Here is a 15,721-nt window from a genome sequence, read left to right as displayed (position 1 = left end):
TTCTCAATACTGACAATTCTTCCCCCATTTCTCAATACTGACAATTCTTCCCCCATTTCTCAATACTGACAATTCTTCCCCCATTTCTCAATACTGACAATTCTTCCCCCATTTCTCAATACTGACAGTTCTTCCCCCATTTCTCAATACTGACAATTCTTCCCCCATTTCTCAATACTGACAATTCTTCCCCCATTTCTCAATACTGACAATTCTTCCCCCATTTCTCAATACTGACAATTCTTCGCCCATTTCTCAATACTGACAATTCTTCCCCCATTTCTCAATACTGACAGTTCTTCCCCCATTTCTCAATACTGACAATTCTTCCCCTTTTTTTACAATGTGTTGTAAGGTGGAATAAAAACGTGTCTTCCTCTTTGTTAGTGTCAATCTGGAGTTTTCCACCAATCACGGTCGTTCCTGGTCCCTGCTCCACACAGAGTGTCTCCCAGACTTGTGTGCTGGACCTCACCTACCACATAGCACCATCTACTCCTCTGATAACTACAGCGGGTAGGGATGTTTGTGTGTGTGTGTGTGTGTGCGTGCGTGTGTGTGTGTGTGTGTTTGTTTATGTGGCTTTACGTGTGTGTGTGTGTGTTTAGTGTTTTCCTGGATATGCACTTTTAGAAAGAAGGTTGCTAAGTTGAACCATACAGGGTTCATCGGTCTGTCCCGATAGGTTAAACCTTTTTGGTGCTGGGCAGAACCCTTTGCAGAGAACCTTCTATGAACGATTCTTCATAGAACCCTCTATGAACGGTTCCACCGAGAACCCTCTGAACGGTTCCACCGAGAACCCTCTATGAACGGTTCTACCTAGAACCCTCTATGAACGGGTCCACCGAGAACCCTCTATGAACGGTTCTACCAGCCTTATTAGCCTTTAAAATGTTATTATTTTATGATGTTACGTACGCCTCTTGGAAGGGGGAACACAACACCATGCTACACTCAACTCCCCGTGGAGTGAAAGAGGTATGTGACCGTAGGCGGAGGTAAAGAGGTATGGGACTGTAGGTGGAGGTAAAGAGGTATGGGACTGTAGGTGGAGGTAAAGAGGTATGGGACTGTAGGTGGAGGTAAAGAGGTATGGAACTGTAGGTGGAGGTAAAGAGGTATGGGACTGTAGGTGGAGGTAAAGAGGTATGGGACTGTAGGTGGAGGTAAAGAGGTATGGGACTGTAGGTGGAGGTATGGGACTGTAGGTGGAGGTAAAGAGGTATGTGACTGTAGGTGGAGGTAAAGAGGTATGGGACTGTAGGTGGAGGTAAAGAGGTATGGGACTGTAGGTGGAGGTAAAGAGGTATGGGACTGTAGGTGTAGGTAAAGAGGTATGGGACTGTAGGTGGAGGTAAAGAGGTATGGGACTGTAGGTGGAGGTAAAGAGGTATGTGACTGTAGGTGGAGGTAAAGAGGTATGTGACTGTAGGTGGAGGTATGTGACTGTAGGTGGAGGTATGTGACTGTAGGTGGAGGTAAAGAGGTATGTGACTAGGTGGAGGTAAAGAGGTATGTGACCGTAGGTGGAGGTATATGACTGAAGGTGGAGGTATGGAGGTATGTGACTGTAGGTGAGGGTAAGGATTACAGAGGCAGATAATATTACTGTTTACAGGGAATTTATTTCGTTCACACGGTAATTGTGGGGAAGGGGGGGCTGGACGGAACCAAAGCAAAGAAAGTGAAAGAGCCCCCTCTCCTACCTACCCACTACTTACCTAACCTTAATGCCACATGGCGGGCTAACCAAATACATAGAGTGCATGCTACGGGTACAGTTTAACTTATGTTTACAGACACCTTAGCCAAATACATTTAATCTCAGTTTTTCACAATTCCTGACATTCAATCGTAGTAATAATTCCCTGTTTTAGGTCAGTTAAGATCACCAATTTCTTTTAAGAATGTGAAAATGTCAGAATAATAGTAGAGAGAATGATTTATTTCAGCTTTTATTTCTTTCATCACATTCCCAGTGGGTCAGAAGTTTATATACACTCAATTAACAGCATTGCCTTTAAATTGTTTAACGTTTCGGGTAGCTTTCCACAAGCTTTCCACAATAAGTTGGGTGAATTTTGGCCCATTCTTCCTGACAGAGCTGGTGTAACTGAATCAGGTTTGTAGGCCTCCTTGCTCGCACACGCTTTTTCAGTTCTGCCCACACATTTTCTAAAGGATTAAGGTTAGGGCTTTGTGATGGCCACTCCAATACCTTGACTTTGTTGTCCTTAAGCCATTTTTTAGGCTTGGGGTGATTGTCCATTTGAAAGACCCATTTGCGACCAAACTTTCACTTGCTGACTGATGTCTCGAGATGTTGCTTCAATATATCCATAAATGTCCCTTTCTCATGATGACATCTATTTTATGAAGTGCACCAGTCCCTCCTGCAGCAAAGCAGCCCCACAACATGATGCTCCCACCCCCGTGCTTCACAGTTGGGATGGTGTTCTTCGGCTTGCAAGCCTTCCCCTTTTTCATCCAAACATAACGATGGTCATTACGGCCAAACAGTTCTATTTGTTTCATCAGACCAGAGGACATTTCTCCAAAAATTACGATCTTAGTCCCCATGTGCAGTTGCAAACTGTAGTCTGGCTTTTTTATAGCGGTTTTGGAGCAGTGGCTTCTTCTTTATTGAGAGGCCTTTCAGGTTATGTTGCTATAGGACTCGTTTTACTGTGGATATAGATAATTTTGTACCTGTTTTCTCCAGCATCTTTCCAAGGTCCTTTGCTGTTGTTCTGGGATTGATTTGCACTTTTCACACCGAAGTACGTTCAGCTCTAGGAGACAAAGTGCGTCTCCTTCCTGAGTGGTATGACGGCTGCGTGGTCCCATGGTGTTTATACTTGCGTACTATTGTTTTTCCCATGATGTCAGGCAAAGAGGCACTGAGTTTGAAGGTAGGCCTTGAAATACATCCACAGGTACACCTCCAATTGACTCAAATGATATTAGCCAATCAGAATCTTCTAATGCAATCATTTTCTGTCATTTTCCCAGCTGTTTAAAGGCACAGTCAACTTAGTGTATGTAAACCTCTGACCCACTGGAATTGTGATACAGTGAATTATAAGTGAAATAATCTGTCTGAAAACAATTGTTGGAAAAATGACTTGTGTCATGCACAAAGTAGATGTCCTAACCGACTTGCCAAAACTATAGTTTGTTAACAAGACATTTGTGGAGTGGTTGAAAAACGAGTCTTAATGACTCCAACCTAAGTGTATCTGTCACGGGTGTCGTTGGAAGTGGACCAAAGCACAGCGTGGTGAGAGTACATATTCCTTTAAACTTCAACTGTATATGGATGCTCGCAGGTCTCTTGCCTAAGCACTCCCAAGGTGCCTTCCCCTTCCCCCCTGGGAACAAAAACACAATAATTACTAACTTAAAGTGAACAATTTCAATAATCACAAACATAGTCATTTTGGCATACACATACCTCAGCTGGACCGGCTACAAAATCCTTTACAACAAATTAATCAGACCCACAACCAACACAGCACATACAAAGAAGCTCTTTCCTAACAAAGGAACGCTGGCTTTTCAAGCTGCAGAAGGAGTCGGTAATTGCAGACAGCTGTACCCCCTGACGAGAGGGCGGGGTCAGAGCGCCGATTAGTGATGGGCCGACCAATCAGCCGCTTTAGGGGAATCCAGGAAGCCATTTTCCTGAAATACACACAAACCCACAACACAAAAGGAACGTAGCATATGATAATACGTGACATATATCATGTGACCTTTCTTTGAGGACCTAGTTATATACCCTGACACAGTGGTGTTAGGAAACTCCTGGTTTACAGGCCACATTAGGCCTGCAAGTCACGTAATGCTGGCTTGCAAAGTGATGTGTAATTCCTATTGGAATCCAGCCAGAGTGAAGGTATCCAACAAGTGGAGTTGTTAATCACACGAGACCTGGATTCATGATGATTTTGCAGGGTAGAGGAACACATTGAACACTGAGACAACCTCAATCATCTGAACTGGAACAGCCATCTCAGTGACGGGTGCAATAGATCCAACTGATTGGATTAGTTTAAAAAAAACCTCTCTGTTATTTGTCTTTGTGTAGTAAAAAAAATGTATTAATCAATAAATGTACATGCAAAACAAAAACACATATTACAGTAAAACAAACAATTCTGGAAAATCTCCCTTCAATAGAGCATGCTGGGAAATATTATATATGGTTCAATGTAAAACCATTCTTGTCTTCCAAAAAAATCACCCAATAATCTTTTCCTTCAGAAACAATTCTTAGGATGTTAAAGGTTCTAAGTAGAACCCTTTGCCTTCCAAAAAGGGTTCTTCTGATCAAAACTGTTCTAGGTAGAACCATATCCCTCTGCAAAAGAACTCTTTCGGAACCCTTTTTGTCTAAGATTGTACTGTCTGACTGTTGGCATGTCCCTCTGTGTCTCTATCTCCAGCTGGACGAGGATCTCCATCCCCTTGCCCAACGCTGCCCTGACTGAGAACACCCAGTTCCGTTGGAGACAGGGTGGCATGGGAGCTGGCAACATGTGGGCCATAGACAATGGTGGGAACCTTATACACACACTGTTGGTCCTGTAAATCTCATAAGATCGTGGGACATTAAGTTTGTTGATTCAATTCCCCTCAGATATTCACTTACTAAAAATACAAAAGAGAATCAAATTCCCGTCTTTCCAAAATTATTGTTTTTTTGGGGTCCGAGTATTTAATTGACTAATCTCTCTGTTGTCTGTGTATCTGTCCAGTGTACATCGGTCCATCCTGCCTTCGTTTCTGTTCTGGAAGAGGACACTGCTCCCGTACCGGCTGCAAGTAAGAGCAGATCTTAATGAAAGAATTAACGATGTCATATCTTGAATTGAATTATTCTCATTCTCAATAACGCTCATTCATCAAATGCCTTGCTGTGATCAAATCCTTTTATTTATACTATTACATTATGATAATAAATGTCCTGGATGGGTACCTTTCTCTCTCTCTCTCTCTCTCTCTCTTTCTCTCTCACTCTCTCTCTCTCTCTCTCTCTCTCTCTCTCTCTCTCTCTCTCTCTCTGTCTTTCTTTCTCTCTCTCTCTCTCTCTCTCTCTCTCTCTCTCTCTCGCTCTTTCTCTCCCCCCTCTCTCTCTCTCGCTGTCTCTCTCTCTGTCTCTCTCTCTCTGTCTCTGTCTCTGTCTCTCTCTCTCTGTCTCTCTCTCTCTATCTCTCTTGCTCTCTCTCTCTCTCCCCTCTCTCTCTCTCTGTTTCTCTCTCTCTCTTTCTCGCTCTCTCTGTTTCTCTCTCTCTCCCCTCTCTCTCTCTCTGTTTCTCTCTCTCTCTTTCTCGCTCTCTCTTGCTCTCTCTCTCTCTCTGTCTCTCTCTCTCTGTCTCTCTCGCTCTCTCTCTCTCTCCCCTCTCTCTCTGTTTCTCGCTCTCTCTTTCTCTCTCTCTCTCTGTTTCTCTCTCTCTCCCCTCTCTCTCGCTCTGTTTCTCTCTCTCTCTTTCTCGCTCTCTCTTGCTCTCTCTCTCTTTCTCTGTCTCTCTCTTTCTGTCTCTCGGTCTCTCTCTCTCTGTCTCTCTCTCTCTCTCGCCCTCTGTCTCGCTCTCTCTCTGTTTCGCTCTCTCTCCCCCCTTCTCTCTCTCTCTCTCTCTCTCCCTCTCTCTCTCTCTCTCTCGTTCTCTCTCTCCCTCTGTCTCCCCCTCTCCATCTCCTCCCCACTCCCCCTCCTCGCTTTCCCTTCTCCCTCCTCTTCCTCCCCTCCTCCCCCCTGTCCTCCTCCCCCATGCCCTCTCTCCCACTCCCTCCCATCCTCTCCGCTCTCCCTCCTCTTCCTCCCCTCCTCCCCCCTGCCCTCCTCCCCATGCCCTCTCTCCCCCTTCCTCTCCTCTCCCCTCTCCCTTGTCTTCCTCCCCTCCTCTCTCCCTCCTCGTTCTCCCCCTCCATCCTCCCTCTCTTCCCCTCATCTCCTCCTGCAGGTGTGACCCAGGGTTTAGTGGTCCATCCTGTGAGCTGGCCTCCCAGACCTTCCCTGCCTTCCTGTCAGAGGGCTTCTCCAGTCCCAGACTCTCCTCCTATCACAGGTACACATGCGTTTCATGTTAAGCTGTTGTGTCTGCTCTTTGGGGTTTGGGCATCTGTAAAGCACTCTATGTTTCTTTACTCTCTGTAGTGCCAGCTGATTGGCCTTTCTAAACAGATCTCTTTCTTTCTCTCCGCCTCCCACAGCTTCTCCTCTCTGAGGGGAGCGGAGGTTAGTTTTGGCTGCGGGGTTCTGGCCAGCGGTAAGGCTTTGGTCTTCAACAGGGACAGCAGACGACACCTGGTGACCGCACCGCTTGACAGCTCACAGGCCAGGTAGAGTGTATACACACACACACACACACACACACACACTCATCTACAACTATGCCTTTATTTTCAGTGTCAGAGAGTTTAACTTTATCCCGGTGAGATCGTGGCTCATCATCTTATCTTCTCAATGTGTGTCCTCGTCTCTGATTGATACCGCTGTTCCAAAAAGTCACTCCTCCCTCCTCTGTCACATATCATATATATAAATATATATATGGGTTGGAGATGGACGGGGACTGCGGATGACAGGAGAGATGAGGGCAAAGAAAGAATGAGAGAAGGAGAGAGATGAGATGGCATCTGTGTTAGATTGGTTATGCCTGCTGCGGCTCCCTGTCGGACATATTAAATGCCAGTCTCCTCTCTGATTGAGTGAACACCTGCCTGGAAGAGGAAACTGGGCTGATGATTAGAGCCAGATTGAGCCAGAGCCAAGGACAGAGGGAGCTGGGGGCTGAGTGTGTCACTGAGGGCAAGTTCTGCAGCTCTCTGGGTTGCTGTCATCTCTTCCCTAGTTGCTAACATGTCAACTCTCACTGACACAGTATGAGGTGTAAACATGGCTGTAAATGTCTCTCTTTGTCTCTCTGTCTCTCTCTGTCTCTGTCTCTCCCTGTCTCTCTCACTCTGTCTCTCTCTCTCTCTCTCTCTCTCTCTCTCTCTCTCTCTCTCTCTCTCTCTCAAAATTGGGTTTGTTTTTGAATTCTTTGTGGGTCTTTTGTAATCTGAGGGAGATATGTGTCTCTAATATGGTCATACATTGGGCAGGAGGTTAGGAATTGCAGCTCAGTTTCCACCTCATTTTGTGGGCAGTGTGCACATCCCCTCTCTCTCTCTCTTTCTATCTCTCTCTCTTCCTCTCTCTATCCCTCTCTCTTTCTCTCTCTCTTCCTCTCTCTATTCAATTCAATTCAAGGGGCTTTATTGGCATGGGAAACGTGTTAACATTGCCAAAGGAAGTGAGGGAGATAATATACAAAAGTGAAATAAACAATACAAATTAACAGTAAACATTACGCTCACAGAAGTTCCAAAAGAATAAAGACATTACAAATGTCATATTATGTCTATATACAGTGTTGTAACGATGTACAAATGGTTAAAGTACAAAAGGGAAAATAAATAAGCATAAATATGGGTTATATTTACAATGGTGTTTGTTCTTCACTGGTTGACCTTTTCTTGCAACAGGTCACACATCTTGCTGCTGTGATGGAACACTGTGGAATTTCACCCAGTAGATATGGGAGTTTATCAAAATTTGATTTGTTTTCTAATTCTTTGTGGATCTGTGTAATCTGAGGGAAATATGTCTCTCTAATATGGTCATATATTAGGCAGGAGGTTAGGAAGTGTAGCTCAGTTTCCACCTCATTTTGTGGGCAGTGAGCACATAGCCTGTCTTCTCTTGAGAGCCATGTCTGCCTACGGCGGCCTTTCTCAATAGCAAGGCTATGCTCACTGAGTCTGTACATAGTCAAAGCTTTCCTTAATTTTGGGTCAGTCACAGTGGTCAGGTGTTCTGCCGCTGTGTACTCTCTGTTTAGGGCCAAATAGCATTCTAGTTTGCTCTGTTTGTTTGTTAATTCTTTCCAATATGTCAAGTAATTATCTTTTTGTTTTCCCCTGATTTGGTTGGGTCTAATTGTGCTGCTGTCCTGGGGCTCTGTAGGGTATCCCTCTCTTCTCTATCCCTATATTTCTCTCTCTATATCTCTCTCTATATATATATGTTTATCTCTCTATCACACTCTCTCTCTTTACCTCCCTACTTTTCCTCTCATCTTTCTCCTCTGTCTAATTTTGTCCTCATTTGTTTAATCATCTCATCTATCATTCTGCCACCCACTCCCTCCCTCCTCCCTTCCCACCTTCCCTGTCTTCCTCCATCCATGTCTGTTTGTCTAACCCCTTGCCTCTCCCATCTCTCCTCCCTCTATCCACCCCTCTCTCTCTGTCCCTCTATTCCCAACCTTACCCTTTACACCCCCCCCTCTCTCTCTCTCTTTCTCTTTCTCTTTCTCTCTCTCTCTCTCTCTCTCTCTTTCTCTCTATGTCTCTCTCTCTCTCTCTCTCTCTCTCTCTCTCTCTGTCTCTCTCTCAATTCAATTTCAATTCAATTCAATTTAATTCAAGGGCTTTATTGGCATGGGAAACATGTGTTAACATTGCCAAAGCAAGTGAGGTAGACAACATACAAAGTTAATATATAAAGTGAAAAACAACAAAAATTAACAGTAAACATTACACATGCAGAGGTTTCAAAACAGTAAAGACATTACAAATGTCATATTATATATATATATATATATACAGTGTTTTAACAATGTACAAATGGTTAAAGGACACAAGATAAAATAAATACGCATAAATATGGGTTGTATTTACAATGGTGTGTGTTCTTCACTGGTTGCCCTTTTCTCGTGGCAACAGGTCACAAATCTTGCTGCTGTGATGGCACACTGTGGAATTTCACCCAGTAGATATGGGAGTTTTTCAAAATTGGATTTGTTTTCGAATTCTTTGTGGATCTGTGTAATCTGAGGGAAATATGTCTCTCTAATATGGTCATACACTGGGAAGGAGGTTAGGAAGTGCAGCTCAGTTTCCACCTCATTTTGTGGGCAGTGAGCACATAGCCTGTCTTCTCTTGAGAGCCATGTCTGCCTACGGCGGCCTTTCTCAATAGCAAGGCTATGCTCACTGAGTCTGTACATAGTCAAAGCTTTCCTTAATTTTGGGTCAGTCACAGTGGTCAGGTATTCTGCCGCTGTGTACTCTCTGTTTAGGGCCAAATAGCATTCTAGTTTGCTCTGTTTTTTTGTTAATTCTTTCCAATGTGTCAAGTAATTATCTTTTTGTTTTCTCATGATTTGGTTGGGTCTAATTGTGCTGTTGTCCTGGGGCTCTGTAGGGTGTGTTTGTGTTTGTGAACAGAGCCCCAGGACCAGCTTGCTTAGGGGACTTCTCCAGGTTCATCTCTCTGTAGGTGATGGCTTTGTTATGGAAGGTTTTTGAATCGCTTCCTTTTCGGTGGTTGTAGAATTTAACAGCTCTTTTCTGGATTTTGATAATTAGTGGGTATCGGCCTAATTCTGCTCTGCATGCATTATTTGGTGTTCTACGTTGTACACGGAGGATATTTTTGCAGAATTCTGCGTGCAGAGTCTCAATTTGGTGTTTGTCCCATTTTGTGAAGTCTTGGTTGGTTGAAGAGGGTGGGGCTTAAGCTGCATCCCTGTCTAACCCCACGACCCTGTGTGAAGAAATGTGTGTGTTTTTTGCCAATTTTAACCGCACACTTGTTGTTTGTGTACATGGATTTCATAATGTCGTATGTTTTACCCCCAACACCACTTTCCATCAGTTTGTATAGCAGACCCTCATGCCAGATTGAGTCGAAGGCTTTTTTGAAATCAACAAAGCATGAGAAGACTTTGCCATTGTTTTGGTTTGTTTGGTTGTCAATTAGGGTGTGCAGGGTGAATACATGGTCTGTTGTACGGTAATTTGGTAAAAAGCCAATTTGACATTTGCTCAGTACATTGTTTTCATTGAGGAAATGTACGAGTCTGATGTTAATAATAATGCAGAGGATTTTCCCAAGGTTACTGTTGACACATATTCCCCGGTAGTTATTGGGGTCAAATTTGTCTCCACTTTTGTGGATTGGGGTGATCAGTCCTTGGTTCCAAATATTGGGGAAGATGCCAGAGCTAAGTATGATGTTAAAGAGTTTTAGTATAGCCAATTGGAATTTGTTGTCTGTATATTTGATCATTTCATTGAGGATACCATCAACACCACAGGCCTTTTTGGGTTGGAGGGTTTTTATTTTGTCCTGTAACTCATTCAATGTAATTGGAGAATCCAGTGGGTTCTGGTAGTCTTTAATAGTTGATTCTAAGATCTGTATTTGATCATGTATATGTTTTTGCTCTTTATTCTTTGTTATAGAGCCAAAAAGATTGGAGAAGTGGTTTACCCATACATCTCCATTTTGGATAGATAATTCTTCGTGTTGTTGTTTGTTTAGTGTTTTCCAATTTTCCCAGAAGTGGTTAGAGTCTATGGATTCTTCAATTGCATTGAGCTGATTTCTGACATGCTGTTCCTTCTTTTTCCGTAGTGTATTTCTGTATTGTTTTAGTGATTCACCATAGTGAAGGCGTAGACTCAGGTTTTCCGGGTCTCTATGTTTTTGGTTGGACAGGTTTCTCAATTTCTTTCTTAGATTTTTGCATTCTTCATCAAACCATTTGTCATTATTGTTAATTTTCTTCGGTTTTCTATTTGAGATTTTTAGATTTGATAGGGAAGCTGAGAGGTCAAACATACTGTTAAGATTTTCTACTGCCAAGTTTACACCTTCACTATTACAGTGGAACGTTTTACCCAGGAAATTGTCTAAAAGGGATTGAATTTGTTGTTGCCTAATTGTTTTTTGGTAGGTTTCCAGACTGCATTCCTTCCATCTATAGCATTTCTTAATGTTACTCATTTCCTTTGGCTTTGATGCCTCATGATTGACTATTGCTCTGTTTAAGTTGACTGTGATTTTGCTGTGGTCTGATAGGGGTGTCAGTGGGCTGACTGTGAACACTCTGAGAGACTCTGGGTTGAGGTCAGTGATAAAGTAGTCTACAGTACTACTGCCAAGAGATGAGCTATAGGTGTACCTACCATAGGAGTCCCCTCGAAGCATACCGTTGACTATGTACATACCCAGCGTGCGACAGAGCTGCAGGAGTTGTGACCCGTTTTTGTTGGTTATGTTGTCATAGTTGTGCCTAGGGGGGCATATGTGGGAGGGAATGCTGTCACCTCCAGGCAGGTGTTTGTCCCCCTGTGTGCTGAGGGTGTCAGGTTCTTGTCCGGTTCTGGCATTTAGGTCGCCACAGACTAGTACATGTCCCTGGGCCTGGAAATGATTGATTTCCCCCTCCAGGATGGAGAAGCTGTCTTCATTAAAATATGGGGATTCTAGTGGGGGGATATAGGTAGCACACAGGAGGACATTTTTCTCTGTTAGGATCATTTCCTTTTGAATTTCTAGCCAAATGTAGAATGTTCCTGTTTTGATTCATTTAATGGAGTGAGTTAGGTCTGCTCTATACCAAATTAGCATACCCCCTGAGTCCCTTCCCTGTTTCACACCTGGTAGTTTGGTGGATGGGACTACCAGCTCTCTGTAACCTAGAGGGCAACCAGTGGGTCCGTCTCCTCTATACCAGGTTTCTTGCAGGATGACAATGTCTGTATTACCGATTTCTTTGGTGAAGTCCGGGTTTCTGCTCTTTAGGCCAAAGGCAGATGACCTCAGGCCTTGGATATTCCAGGATAATATAGTGAAGGCTTTTTGTTCCATAGAGTGTCCAATGTTGTTGGTCGTGGTTTGGCCTCAGGCCAGTAAGTGTGAGCAGAGCCTGGTGAGCATCTCTCTCTCTCTCTCTGTCTCTCTCTCTCTCTCTCTCCTGATCAATTTTCTCATTTTATTTTGCCACTATCAATCCATGTTTTCCTTTTCTCTCTACTCCTCCATCCCCCTCCAGGTACCTCCAGTTCACTCTGCGTCTTGGCAGTCGTAGCATCCTTAGTTCCTGTCCTGCCCCTGACCAATCAGGAGAGGGAGTCCTGCTGCATTACTCTTCAGACAACAGCATCACCTGGACCCTCCTGCAACACTACGCTTACCAGGGCTTCCACGAACCCAGGTACCACATCCTTAATGGTTACCAAGGCTTCCACGAACCCAGGTACCACACACTTAATGGTTACGGCTTCCACGAACCCAGGTACCACACACTTAATGGTTACGGCTTCCACGAACCCAGGTACCACACACTTAATGGTTACCAGGGCTTCCACGAACCCAGGTACCACACACTTAATGGTTACCAAGGCTTCCACTAACCCAGGTACCACACACTTAATGGTTACCAGGGCTTCCACGAACCCAGGTACCACACACTTAATGGTTACGGCTTCCACGAACCCAGGTACCACACACTTAATGGTTACCAGGGCTTCTACGAACCCAGGTACCACACACTTAATGGTTACCAGGGCTTCCACAAACACAGGTACCACACACTTAATGGTTACCAGGGCTTCCACTAACCCAGGTACCACACACTTAATGGTTACCAGGGCTTCCACGAACCCAGGTACCACACACTTAATGGTTACGGTTTCCACGAACCCAGGTACCACACACTTAATGGAGGCCTGGTGCTGGGGGAGTGACAGAGATGTAACCTACAGGGACCCATTGGCTCATTTAGTGTTGTCTACTGTGTTGTAATGAAGACAAATGGCTCTACACACTCACACACACACACAGAGCATGGCCTGTATCGCCTAGAGCGCTCTTCATCAGTGGGCAGAAGGTTGGGGGGAAAGTGTCAAGGATAGAGATGTGTCTGCTGAGAGGAGGTCATTGAGTCCACACCATCCTGGCCCAGCCTGAGTCAGAGCCTTGCTAATGTGACTCATTCCAGCTGGACTGCTTGGCTTATTTAGAGAACATTGAAAACACTCCCTCCTTTATTTCCCTCTGTCCTCTCTCCCCCGGTCATGATCTATTTTCTCTCCCTTCATTTCTACCTCTCTCCATCCCTTCCTGTGTCTCTTTCTCCATTCCTTCATCCTCTCTCCCCCTGTCATGATCTATTTTCTCTCCCTTCATTTCTACCTCTCTCCATCCCTTCCTGTGTCTCTTTCTCCGTCCCTCCATCCTCTCTCCCCCTGTCATGATCTATTTTCTCCCCCTTCATTTCTACCTCTCTACATCCCTTCCTGTGTCTCTTTCTCCATCCCTCCTTCCTCACTCTCCACCTGCCTTCCCCTCATCCCTCTCCTCATCCCTCCCCCCATCCATCCTCACTCTCCACCTACCTTCCCCTCATTCCTCCCCCCATCCGCCCCTCCGTCCTCACTCTCCTCTCCAGGATCGTATCAGTGGAGCTCCCTCCCGGAGCCCGTAAGTTCGGGGTGCAGTTCCGTTGGTGGCAGCCGTACCACTCTGGGCGTGGCCGTGACGTGTGGGCAGTGGATGACATCACTATGACCTCTGTACTGTTCAACACCATCAGTCTGGACTTCAGTAATGTACTGGATGTCACTCAGAGTCTAGGCTTCTACCTTGGACACGTCCAGCCCTACTGCCGACACGACTGGACACTCAGGTACAGGACGGAAGCTTCCATGCTTCTTATTTAACCTTTATATAACAAGTCAGTTAATTTATTGAACAAATGATTATTTTGCAACGACGGCTTTACCCCCGGGCCAAACCCGGAAGACGCTGGGCCAAACCCGGAGGACGCTGGGCCAAACCCGGAAGACGCTGGGCCAAACCCGGAAGACGCTGGGCCAAACCCGGAAGACGCTGGGCCAAATTGTGCGCCGCCCTATGGGACTCCACAATCACGGCCGGTTGTGATACAGCCTGGATTCGAACCAGGGTGTCTGTAGTGACGCCTCTAGCACTGAGATGCAGTGGTCTGAGACCGCTGAGCCACTCGGCTTCTTACTTTCAGATTTTCCAAGTGTGACCACTGTCCTGTGGTGCAGGAACGTCACAATTCAAATTGTGCTTTAGTTGTGCTGCGTCTCTGCTAGTTTACTTTAGTACGGTCTAATTATCAACTCTGGTCCGCAGGTCAATGTGATTAACTCTCTCCTGCGTTGTGTAGTTTCTCAGGCGAGCCCAGCCCCGGGTCCAGTATCCGTTATGTGGAGACACAGTCCATGCAGATCGGAGCGTCCTACACCCTGCAGTTTTCATTGGTCATGGGCTGCGGCCGAGACCCCTCCCCCAACATCGACACACAGGTCCGCCTGGAGTTCTCCACCAATCACGGCCTGACCTGGCACCTAGTCAAAGGGGTGAGGAAGGAGGGAAATATAGTTCATAATCAACCATATGGGGCTACTGACAGTCTTGGAATTTGGCACACGTGCTCAGGGGTGTGAGTCATGCTAACCTGTAGATGAATAATTCTTATTATTTTGAAAACAGAAAAGGTTTTACACCCCTGTCATATCATTTGGAGCTAGTTCTAACTTCCTGTTTCCGTGGTCGTATCATTGTTTAGGACTTAGTGAAAGTTCATTTCCTGGTTGGAAAAGTAACACGAAGGGAAAAACACTTTCGTAATAATTTATTCATTTATTCATGTATTCATTTATTCATGTATTTATCATGAATACTGATTTTCCATTATGGTATTGGTAATAACCAGCAAATAATGACACTTCTTTAAATAATAAATTATTTGACGAATAAACTCTTTAAAGTCTTTAAATGTGTCACTTTGTCTCCAAAGAAGAATTAGAGCTAATGCTAATTTCCTCATCTTTCAGTATTAATACACATTACTACTGAATAAAAAGAGATTATCATAACATGATTCAACAAAGATTTTTCTTCTCATGAATATGAATTAAAAACCTAAAGTAGCCTCATCATTTTTTTATTATATTATTTATAGGCTTTAGGAGATTGAACCAGATTTAATGAGTCTCCTTCAAGTGTAATATTATCGACCAAGGCCGAGGCAAACACACACACACACACACACACAAAGTAAAGTCTCCCAACACCTGTAGAGTTATTCTAGTATTATTAAAAAGTAAATGACCTTAAATGACCTTCCATAACGTCTGTTCACTTATTCCCTGTTGGACTGTTATGTCAGTGGTCGATGTGCTGAGCAGCTTCCTCCTGGGCTTCTCCTCTTCACTATCTGATACAGAAGCTATTTAAAAAAAAAACAATTCTGGATGGATTCTCCAACGGGGTTTCGCCTGCCATATCAGTACAGTTATACTCACATTATTTTAACAGTTTTAGAAACTTCAGAGTCTTTTCTTTCCAATTCTACCAGTTGCTAAGTTGAACCATACAGGGTTTGTGTGTGTGTGTGTGTGCGTGGGTTTACGTGTGTGTGTGTGTGTGTGTGTGTGTGTGTGTGTGTGTGTGTGTGTGTGTGTGTGTGTGTGTGTGTGTGTGTGTGTGTGTGTGTGTGTGTGTGTGTGTGTTTAGTGTTTTCCTGGATATACACTTTTGGAAAGAAAGTTGCTAAGTTGAACCATACAGGGTTCATCGGTCTGTGTGTGTATATGTGGGGTTTGCGTGTGTGTGTGTGTGTGTGTGTGTGTGTGTGTGTGTGTGTGTGTTTACGTGTGTGTGTGTGTGTTTAGTGTTTTCCTGGATAAACACTTTTAGAAAGAAGGTTGCTAAGTTGAACCATACAGGGTTCATCGGTCTGTCCCGATAGGTTAAACCTTTTTGGTGCTGGGCAGAACCCTTTGCAGAGAACCTTCTATGAACGATTCTTCATAGAACCCTCTATGAACGGTTCTACCTAGA

General features: G+C 44.5%; 1 protein-coding gene across 1 annotated transcript in view; it reads left to right on the top strand.

Moving 5' to 3' along the window:
* LOC110502515 (reelin-like) overlaps nucleotides 1-15,721 on the top strand; it is a 298,747-nt gene that overhangs the window by 224,438 nt on the left and 58,588 nt on the right. The window contains exons 15-22 of the mRNA XM_036960153.1: nucleotides 388-516; nucleotides 4,452-4,561; nucleotides 4,764-4,830; nucleotides 5,970-6,074; nucleotides 6,220-6,348; nucleotides 11,898-12,059; nucleotides 13,296-13,532; nucleotides 14,043-14,235. Of these exons, the coding sequence (XP_036816048.1) occupies nucleotides 388-516; nucleotides 4,452-4,561; nucleotides 4,764-4,830; nucleotides 5,970-6,074; nucleotides 6,220-6,348; nucleotides 11,898-12,059; nucleotides 13,296-13,532; nucleotides 14,043-14,235 (1,132 nt within the window). The remainder of the gene's footprint in view (nucleotides 1-387; nucleotides 517-4,451; nucleotides 4,562-4,763; nucleotides 4,831-5,969; nucleotides 6,075-6,219; nucleotides 6,349-11,897; nucleotides 12,060-13,295; nucleotides 13,533-14,042; nucleotides 14,236-15,721) is intronic.

Source organism: Oncorhynchus mykiss, chromosome 2 (assembly GCF_013265735.2).
Source record: "Oncorhynchus mykiss isolate Arlee chromosome 2, USDA_OmykA_1.1, whole genome shotgun sequence".
Classification (NCBI taxonomy): Eukaryota; Metazoa; Chordata; class Actinopteri; order Salmoniformes; family Salmonidae; genus Oncorhynchus; species Oncorhynchus mykiss.
Note: the sequence above shows the minus strand (reverse complement) of the source record. Positions and strands in the feature narration are given on the sequence as shown.